Raw genomic sequence first — 10,652 nt, forward strand, 5'->3', positions numbered from 1 at the left:
GAGTTCAGATCGGTGTTATAGCAATTTGGAGTAATGCTGTAGCAATTGGTAATTGATAATTTTTCGATCGAATGAACTTATGAAATGAAGTGAAAGGTTAGACAAATCAGAAAGTGGATTAGATAACCCACTTCGTGATGAGTTCGTCTGTGATGATTGGTGCCTAATCGAGGTTCCGCCTTCGAATCCCATGTTTATGCTCATGTACCTAACCTAATGATTTACGTACACCTCCTCAGGAACTGCCGAACCGAACTAATGGTTTCTTTCGTTCTCTTTTCCATTCTCTCTCTCGCAGCCGGTGTTCGAAATCGGTTGGAGTCGCGCTGATCGGCCCCATTCTAGGGGGCCATGACGCGTTGGCTTGTCCTGCTGCTGCTCGCACTGCTCTCGGTGGCGTCCGACCATGCGGTGGCGGGCGTGGACCGCACACTTCCCGGGCCGGGCGGTCTAGGCGGCCCCGGAGGCGGCGGCTTGCGCGACCTAGGCCCCAGAAGCTCGGCGTCACCGGCAGTGGCCCACTACTATCAGCATGATTCCTACTACCAGCAGCCGCCGCAGTCTCTGCTGCTCCAGGCGAGCCACGGCAACAAAGACACGCAGCACCAGCAGCAACAGCAGCAGCAGCAGCAACAACAACAGCAACACTCGTCCGGCTCGTACATCACGAAGATGCCGGAAAATTCGCCCGACCAAAAGTTCCGGAACAACCGCACGGTGCTGACGCTCGGCTATCTGACCGCGGTCAAGGGCGATCTGATCGACAAGCAGGGCATCACGATCTCCGGTGCGCTGACGATGGCCATGGACGAGATCAACAACGATCCCGATCTGCTGCCGAACGTGACGCTCGCCCTCCGCTGGAACGACACGCGCGGCGAGACGGTGGTCGCGACGCGGGTCATCACCGAGATGATCTGCGACGGGGTGGCCGCCTTCTTCGGCCCCGAGGGCACCTGCCAGACCGAGGCCATCGTCTCGCAGAGCCGCGACATACCGATGATCGCGTATGTGAGTATTTCCTGGTGGGCCGTGGAATCTCTCGATTGGCTATGTGGGGTGTGCCAAGACCAAGAACCACACACGTGTTTGAACACAATTAAGGATCATAGATTTTCCTGTTAAATGAGTGTCTGGGGGAACACACAAATTTAATACCTTTTGGAAACAGAACGACAAATTTGGCTAGGGACTAAAAGTGAAGATCAGACCATAACAAACGTATCTTTACAGAACAAAGTAAATTGAATAATTAAAGGTTACGAAATTCTGTGAAAGTTGTTAGTGGTTTGGTAAATTCGTAGCATAGAAAAGTGCTGGCCGTTATCAAATCGGTTTCTACAGATGTTTTATCGAAAATGTGACAACAACGAGTCTCATAATGGGAGTTCGAAATAACTCAACATGTTAAGGTTCTATTGCTAGTAACAGAAACAAGCTTCGGGAAACTTTTGATTCTTATGTTACTATTGACTTTGATGTATCACAAATAATTTTTAGTGTTTATAAAAGGTTAAATTTGGTTAATGTTGTCAAACGTTTCTAGGTTCTCCAAAATAGATCATTGTTTCACTAGAGTTAGAATATGCTCATCCAAACGTTATACAAAATTGCTTGATGGCTTTACTTTACACAGTTTAGAGAAATTGAAAAATTGATCGAATTGAAGATATTTCTATGCATTACTGCAGCATGCAGACTATAGTGCACGCCAATTTAAACTATGCTTAAGTTACTGTCGTTATTGTTATTATCATTTGATTTTGAGCATAGCTCTCTTTTAGTGGGTTTTGTTGGTCAGTTTTGATGTATTGGTTTGTTGATTCATATTTTAGAATAGAAGTTGGTTTCTTAAAAATATTGAATTATAATTTTGATATTATCTGCTTTATAAGGGAGTACTGTTGGTAGGTTATTTTTGATTCTTAAGGAGCCAAATGCTTTCCACTCGGTGATTATGGTGAGGTTGGTTTGCAAATTAGATGTTAATATGTCTTATTGGTGTGTCCGATGCGATACGTAATCGGGAGTGGAATCGTTGATGAATAGGTCAGTTTTTTGTCTGGGACTGGATTGGATTCAGTATTCAGTAATAGACTATGTTTTTGTTTGCGAAAAGTTGCTTTTTGAAAATGATGCGATCTTGCCGTATCTGACATCTTGCCTATTGATTTGTTTTAGGAGATTAAAGCAGAACAGAGCCCAAAAAAGAGCCCAAAATAGTTGTCGCTCAAAACGCAGACCATCTTTACGGTCTACAAATGTGAATTAAACTTCAAAATACCAGCCCATTTACCTTCGTCGGAATCGGCATGTGGTCTGTTATCTAGCCGAAGGAAAGTCTACAAAAACACCCAATATGCAACCAACAGTTATAGATGCAATTGGCTCAAACAAGCGTATTTTTTAAATAATTTAGAAAACTTTGAAAATGGAACGTGAACATAATTTTAACGTGAAGGACCACAAATTGGCTCAATCACTTGTAGTCCCACGGCACGTTATGTGTGTAATTCCAGTGAGTTCTTCATTAGTTCGGCATTGCAACTGGATTTTGCACTGGTATTAGTCACCCTCCAAAGAGTCTTTCAACTATGCCACAGCCGAGAAGAACGAAGCCCAATTCTCCCCATAAGTAACGCATCAATCATTGCCCCGCTGACGACGCTGGCCATCGTTTTCCGTGTCGGTATATTTTTTGCCATGGAAATTAATTGAACCCCCTCAACCTAGCAGCGGAGCACGTCGAACGGCGGGCCAACCCGCTCGTTATCGCAATCATAACGCACCGATAGTGCCCGGCCCGGACCGATGTACCGATGAACTGATTAGTGTTGCTCTAAAAATAAAACTCCCACTTGCCCAGGGATGCGCCTCCGTTTACGCACCGGCGACGCCGGCGATGTCGCCGGTTGCGATATGCGAACGATGTCGCCGCAGAAGCCGATGGTGTGGTGATGGCCTGCATAAAGTATTTGCCAACGAACCGGAGCCAATCGACATTCCACCGGGGGCAAGTGACTCCAGGCCGACGATGGGAAGCTGTGCAGGTTTGGGGGTTCAAAGATGGATGGCTGCATAATTAAATGCCATCGTCTTCAATCGAGTGGCACAGGCGATCGGTGGCGAAGGAGAAGTGAGTTTGCGCCTCGGACGATAGCTTCTCACTTTCCATCGGTCGCGTCCGCGCCCGCGATAATGGATGGGTGGCTAATTAGTGCTGGAGAAACACAGAAAATGTCCGGGTCCGTGGTCAGCCGCTTTTCTGTGGATTGTTTTTTGTTGCTCTTTTTTCCTTGCAGTAAGAAGCGCACCATCTTGCAGTCGGGTCTGTTGGCAGAATGTGTTTGCGTTTAATTTTGGGTGCAGCGAGGAATTGCCATTGGAATGCGGCAAGGGCAACCCCAATGTTTGAGAGCTTTGAACTTCGGGTTTCTGGGTTCTGAAGAAGCTTATGTGCTTTGCAGTATTGCATCTTGTATTGTATTGTAGTCACCGAACGGAGCGACAATTGTTCGTAGTTGTTCAGCTGTTACTCAATTTAATTTGTTTCTGTTATTGGCATCTTATAATGTGCTATCAAGTAATAGATAAGATGCATTTTCTAGTGAATCATTTTGTTTATTCATTGTTTTTATTATCTCAACTTTACATAGCGTCAATTTTTTAAAAACTAATTAAAAATTTCAAATTTTTGTGCATTTTTTTCTCAAGGTTTTGTCCTTTCATTTTTACTTTCAAAATAATAAGTGTCAAGATTTTGATTTTATAACAATTAAGAAAAATAATTTTCAAAAGCAAAAGTAAGCTTCAACTTTTTAAATTATTTGTTCTTTTGTGCTTTGTAGTTTTCGTCTGGTTCTTTAATTCTTGATACCATCAGTTCTCTGGATTGATTTATTTGATCACTTATTCATTTATTATCTTAATTTTACTTAGGTTCAATTTTTGTGTTTTTGTTTCAACATTATTAAAATTGTTATTTTTTTTCGGGTTATTCTTCAGTTGTGATTTTTAGTTATTGGTTTTCCATTTTAAGATTAAAGCCTTAAAGTTAACTTGACTTATTTTTTAATGTATTGCATTTTTATCTCGTTCTTGAGTTTATGATACCATCCGTGCTCTTGGGGGTTTGAGGCCTATCCGGAACAATGTGTGTCAAACAAAATCGCTTTGTGTGGGTTATAGAGAGTACTTTAAAGGGTTGAGGCAACCCATCGTAAACGTCTAACATTTTTCGACCCATTTTAAAGATTCACGTTGCTAACGTTCCATCGGTTATTTTCGCTCCACTTTCTTTTCAGAGATGTTCCGAGCTGCAGCGTAGTTCACCGATTCCAACCTTTGCCCGCACGGAACCACCTGATACGCAGGTACGTAGCTCAAGTCGAGTCCCCCGTCGAGTGCACCCCAAAAGTTTGTTCCGGTTTCCGGTTTTCGAATTATCGATTCTGTACGATCTTCCTCCGTTCTTTGGATGATGATGTTTATCTAGACTCCGCCGCGGTGGAGTCGGTATCGTCGAGTATCGTTGTTGTTCGACGGGTAATGCAATCTGAGACACCGTTCTTTCGGTGCACCACCCGCCTGACGGTATTCGGGGGAAAGCTTGGAACCGTAACCATCCGACGATCAGCATAATCTTTCACTTTCAAGCATCTCGACAATTCCTGGTTTTGGCTTCCTGCATCTTACTCTCGAAGCAAGACGTTCGCCGTCTTTCGACTGTGTCCTGGCCATCTAACAGTTTTTTACGACCAATCAAGGCAGAGCGATGTGATTCGAATTGAAGTTGCGTCAGACGTAGCAAATTAATCGCTCAACTACGGATGTCTTTTGTCCTTGTTTTCGGAGGGTCTTGGAATGCAGAAAGCACAACACGATCTTCTGCGAACTGGAAAACTTCCAAACGGAAAGATTATGATTGCCGCTCCCGGTAAGGTTTGTTTTATGGGCACTCAATATTTAATTACATTAACTCTGAAAATCTCCGTCATCGGAATGTGGGTTGGTATGTGCGCGCTGCTAAAAATAAGCGTTTGTCGGACGGCGTCGAGTTGTCTGCTTACGCGGCGCGATATTAGCGCTTCCGGAAAGCGGAAACCACCGCCCATCGGAAACGGAAGTGCTGACGTGATTGAGCCGCCGTCTACCGTGAGTCGAATTGCTTCGGCCCTGCCGGCGAGTTGCCACGCGCGCAATTAGCTTCCTTTTTTTGAGTGCAATTTGATCCCGTTTGGAAAATTGCAAACCAAACCCGGATTTCGTCAAAGCACTGCGACCACTGCGTTTTTTTGCTGTCTGCTGCGCTTGGTTTAATGTTGCGCCGCCTTAAAAGTTGAAGGACGGTGTCCAATGTCCTCGGCGTGCACGCATGGAACACGCGCCACCCGATGGAGCCTCATCGGTTAGGTTTCAATGCTTATTTTTTTCTTTTTAAGCTCAGGCTTTCTGAGCAGCCCAGAGCTCGACCGATTAAAACTTGGTCAAGTTACTTCAAGTGGGAGATGAATGAGATTTTCGGCAGCTTTAAAAACTTCACCAAATGTTGTCTCTTCTTTCATTTTCACTAGTATCAGAGTTCTTGTCAAAGGCCATATAATACTACGGACAAGCGGAATCCAAAGCGGGCTGCACTTTCCGTAGGCAAAGCACCAACCTTTTGTTGAGAAAAACTTGCTCGTTTGCGCATTTTGTTTTCTATCACAGCAAATTTTCACCCAATATTTTCCACACCGTCGTACGGTGGCCGATATTTTACAACGCTCATCGCGTCTTGCCACGTCGGTTGCAGGACCACGTCCTTCTAGCGTGCGTTGTGAATTTAAAATCAACGTTCCGAGTTCTCCTGAAGTTGCAACCGTCGGAGGAGAGGTTCGCATCTAATTGAAAATTCTTGAGCAAAGCAGAACGGTGGAAAACTTCAAGATCAAGGCCTCTCGAGGGAGAAGCGAAAAATGGAGCAGCCGCTTATGACGCTCTTCTCCCGCGGGCCACAAAGTGCATTATGCGCCCGACGTGATAATGCAGTCATGCCGTTTTCTTGCAAAGCGAAGGATTTTTACGCTCAATTGTTTCACATCATCGTGAAGCGTCAACCAAAGCCCCCCGGGGGTTTTTATGGCGAGATTTTTTAAATGCGTTTTAAAGCATTGTTCTCTGAAAGAAAAAAAACCGAAAACTTGTTAACATGCTCTTTCCTGTTCAGTGTTATTGTTAAATAAATCATGATCTTAAATATGTTTAAAAACAGCGGTTGTTGAATGATTTTGTTAAATATTGCACATTCTTCGTACTCGGCACACTTTAAGTTCACGAAGTTTGATTTGTTCGTTGTTATTTTATGACGTTATTTTATGACGTGACGTATTTTATGACGTATTTTATGACGTATGACGTTCGTTGTTATTTTATGACGTATGACGTTTATGACGTTATGACGTGACGTATGACGTTGTTATTTTATGACGTTGTTATTTATGACGTATGACGTTTTCGATTTTTGAACTATTCTTGAAAGGTTAATTCATGACATTTTGTTATGAAAATCAATTTTGGTCAAATGTTCCCCACGATTGGCTTGGCAGTAGCTCATTCGGTCGATGTTGTCAATAGCTGCTGGTTTGTTCGCGTAACTATTGTAACTATTAACAAAACTATTACGTTACTATTACGTTACGTTATTATTATTATTTACATGGCCACCGAGCTTCAATTAAATTTGGTTTGGCGAACGAGTTGACGATCTACCATTTGGGAAATAAATTTTCTATATTTTCCAATTGTCTGCAACCAAAAAAATAGTATTTTACACACAAATGCAATGAATTAAACTTTCAAATTAATGTTCAAAAATCTAAAAATATTGAGCAGTTTTTTAATAACCAAATGATAAAATGCACTCATTTTTGACCACCCTTACCATATTTGTTAATAGTGACCAGCGATGTGGTTTTCCACTGACTGATTGTCGCCCCGCCGTTCTATGAGGTCTGTGAGCCAACCTGTCGGTCTGCCAACTTCACTCTCTGTTCCTGAGCCCCACTCGTTTCCCAGCATTGGGTGAAGTAGCGGAGGAATTACAACCCGTTCGCGATTTGAATAAATTCCATTCCGTTTATCGTCACAAACCCACTACACAACAATGATGTAAATACGATGGCACGATGGGGCTGGGCAACAAATTGAATCAAACGGGCGTTCCATCGTCCGAAGAGACGTGGCTTCTGCTGAAGTCTGCATTAATTAAGAGATCCCGTTCGGTCCTGTCGCTCTGTCTCTCATCTATACGTGTGCATCTGTTTTTCCCACCGCTACCGCTCGCAGGTCACCAAGTCCATCATCTCGCTGCTGATCTACTACGGTTGGCGCAAGTTTTCCATCATCCACGAGCAGCTGTGGAAAAACGTGGCAACGTCGCTGGAGACGCAGGCGGCCCGCAACAACCTCACCGTCAACCACGTCGAGATGGTGTTCGACAACTACAAGTGCTGCCAGGCCGATATGGACTGCTGCCGTAGTGGATATTGGTACACGGTATTATATTATTACATGAATAATTAAATGTTGTCTAGAGCAGAAGGTTTTTACGTCGCCTCCGTGTTCCGTGCCTCACGATCCATCCTTCTTTCATCCGCTCGCCATCACTCGGTTTTTCTTTTTTCGAACTCGATTTTGATCCCTTTCCACCGGCGAACCTGCACACGGCGCCGATCAACCATGTTTGTCATGCTTCATAATCCTGGAAACGGCGATCCCCGCTCGCTACCCTTTACGGCTTTAGTACATCGTTTAGTACAATGGGGGACCATTTGTTTCTTCACACATCGTGCACACATCCCCGCTCGTTTATTACACTCGTCACTCGTTTTGCTTTGCGTGTCACCACCAAACATTTGCATACATGAATACGTATGTGTGACCGTTGTTGCGACAGAAAGAAACGAAGAATCGCTTTCCATTTCCTGTTGTCCACGGTTGTCCGTCCCGGCACACTCGTGCCCCGTTCGTGCGTGCATGTGTGTTTACTAATGTACTCCTTTTCTTCGGCGCCCATGCCTTCCCGACCCGGACCCTTGGATCCCGACTCTAGGTCATACAGAAAACGATGAACCGGACAAGGATCTACGTGTTCCTTGGCAACAGCAACCAGCTCGTGGATATGATGGCCACCATGGACGGGATGCAGCTGTTTGCCAAAGGCGAGTACCTGGTGATCTCGGCCGACATGATGACCTACTCACCGAAGTAAGTATATATTCGCCGCCTGTCTCTGGTGTTCCTCTATTGTTCCGCATTCCGCATGATGCGGATACCGGTGCAAGTTCTATGCTCAACCCACGGAGCTTTTTTAAGCATCTGATGATCCATTAACAAATTATGTTCCACCTGCTTCCAGCCGGTCCTTAGTCCTTGAAATTGGCAAACAGTAAACAAAGCGGACTGCTTGGGTGTTACGAGAGAGAAGTTTAGGTTTTCGCTTCACGAGCTAGTTTATCATATTTTGGTGAACTTTTCGTCTTGACACATATCGTTCCGCAACCACCGATTATTGACCTGATTCAGCGCCATGTGACTTCTGACTATTCGCTAAACTCGGGAGGCTGCTCCGTGGGCACCTTTTACTGTCAATAGTTTGAGATGGGATCCGAAACGAAGAAGGGATTGATGGCGATTCCAAAAAAGAACTTTTCGGAGAGATTCGAAAAAATGTAGACATAGGATGTATGGCATAGAATAGACATTATTTTCATGGTGGTGACAAACGAATTCTTGATATTTTTTTCGGCCACATTAGTATCTCATACCCCTGGCCGGTTTGGACTTGCAGGCTTGGGAATGGGTCTGGGACAAACTTTTGAAAGCTTCGGCTCATATTACTTGACCTCAATTTGAACATATTTTGTTCCGATTGGAAGGCAACCGAGAATCGGCGTAAGAGCAGTTGGCCAACTTCTTATTACAACTTTCCACCAACTCGGCTCGACTGGAGAGCTGGAAAAATTTAATTATCTTCCCGTCGAACCGTCAGTGGACGGTTGCGATGAAATTGAGCTGGGGACACTAACAAACCCGGTGATCCAATCGACCATTGGACTTCGGACATCTTACTCAGGGTAAACTTTTCCGGCCATCGATTTCATTTTCCTTTCGTCTGCCAGACTTTTCTTTTTACTTGAAGTTTTCAGAGCTTTGAGCTCGCTTTCTCGCTCGTATTCTCCGGCAGAAAGTTAACGGACTGTTAAGCCGCCAATGATACTTTGCTGTTATTAGAAGAACTTTACAAAATCCCACGTCCGTTTCCCAGGTTTAATTGAATGTAAACACCAATGCTGTCAGTTGGCGGGCATTTGATCACTTCAAAGTCAGGGCTAACGCGACCAAATGGCCCAGGGTGTTGAAAATTCTAAAAGCTACTTCTAAAATACAAAGCACCGCAGTAGGCGGCAGAGTGATTCATTAATGACAATTGTACGGCGCAGGAATTGTCACTGTTAAACTGTCTCCCTCGGGGGTTGGCGGGGACTTTGACACGGAAAGCAAAAGAAAGCGCCGCCGGGGGGGGTGACGTTGTGTCTCTAATTGAGTTTCACTTCACCACCCGTTCGCACCCTTTTTTACGTCGCAGACACGCCAACAAGTACCTGTGGCGGGCGGAGAAACCTCCGAACGTTCGCACCTGCACCGACCTGTCCGGGGACTTTGAGAAGCGCAGCCGGAGCCTGCTGATGGTCGTCGCGTCCGAGCCGCTGCCCAAGTTCGAGGCGTTCACGAACAAGGTGCGCGAGTACAACCAGAAGGAACCGTTCTTCTTCAAGAACCCGACCCTCTTCAACCAGTACGTAAAGGTAAGATCATCATCTGTTGCTTCTGACACTTGAATATCCGGAAGCCAGCATCTGCACTGTTTCACCGACCGCGCGTTCCTTTGGCACCCTCGATTGAAGCAAACAACTGACCTTTTCCATTCCCACAGTACGTGTCGATCTACGCCGCCTATCTGTACGACTCGGTGAAGCTGTACGCCTGGGCGCTGGACAAGCTGCTGAAGGAAGAGCAACAGCACCGGCCCCTCACCGGCGACGTTATCCGCGACGTGGCCAGCAACGGTACCAAAATCATCCAAACTATCATCAACAACCGCACCTACCACAGTGAGTAGATCCCGCCTCGGGGGTTGGGGCCTGGCACACCTGGTATCTAACATTCCCTCCTCTATCGGTTTTAGGTGTTGCTGGTGCGACGATCAAAATCGACGACTACGGCGACTCGGAGGGCAACTTCTCGGTGCTGGCCCTGAAGCGGGAGCCGCACAAGGAGGAGAACTTTTCGTGCGAGTTCCAGCTGCGGCCGGTCGCTCACTTCCAGATGTGGCAACCGCAGACCACCCCGAACGATGCCGCCAGCCCGCACCGGAACGATGAAATTCCAGTGAGTGAGTCGTCTGGTTTCGTTTTGCGTCCCGATCTCCCGCGATAAGCGCACCGATACCGATAAAAATCCCTCCGACCAGTCCAAGCACCCGTCTAGTAATTCTATTAGATTCCGGTCGAGGGGATCCGTCAGGGTTTGCTGCGTGCCTCTGACAGCTGCGCGGCAATTTAAGTCCCAATGCATCATTACGGCGTCGATGAGATGCACCTTGCAGCACC

The 10,652-nt window shown here is 45.7% G+C and overlaps 1 protein-coding gene across 1 annotated transcript in view; it reads left to right on the forward strand.

Annotated features, from left to right (window-relative positions):
- Positions 1-351: 351 nt before the first annotated feature.
- Positions 352-10,652, forward strand: part of LOC131215205 (receptor-type guanylate cyclase Gyc76C-like) — a 16,902-nt gene continuing 6,601 nt past the window's right edge. The window contains exons 1-7 of the mRNA XM_058209593.1: positions 352-1,011; positions 4,305-4,373; positions 7,327-7,536; positions 8,093-8,247; positions 9,629-9,848; positions 9,977-10,154; positions 10,229-10,431. Coding sequence (XP_058065576.1) covers positions 352-1,011; positions 4,305-4,373; positions 7,327-7,536; positions 8,093-8,247; positions 9,629-9,848; positions 9,977-10,154; positions 10,229-10,431 — 1,695 coding nt within the window. The remainder of the gene's footprint in view (positions 1,012-4,304; positions 4,374-7,326; positions 7,537-8,092; positions 8,248-9,628; positions 9,849-9,976; positions 10,155-10,228; positions 10,432-10,652) is intronic.

This window comes from Anopheles bellator, chromosome 1, assembly GCF_943735745.2.
Source record: "Anopheles bellator chromosome 1, idAnoBellAS_SP24_06.2, whole genome shotgun sequence".
NCBI lineage: Eukaryota > Metazoa > Arthropoda > Insecta > Diptera > Culicidae > Anopheles > Anopheles bellator.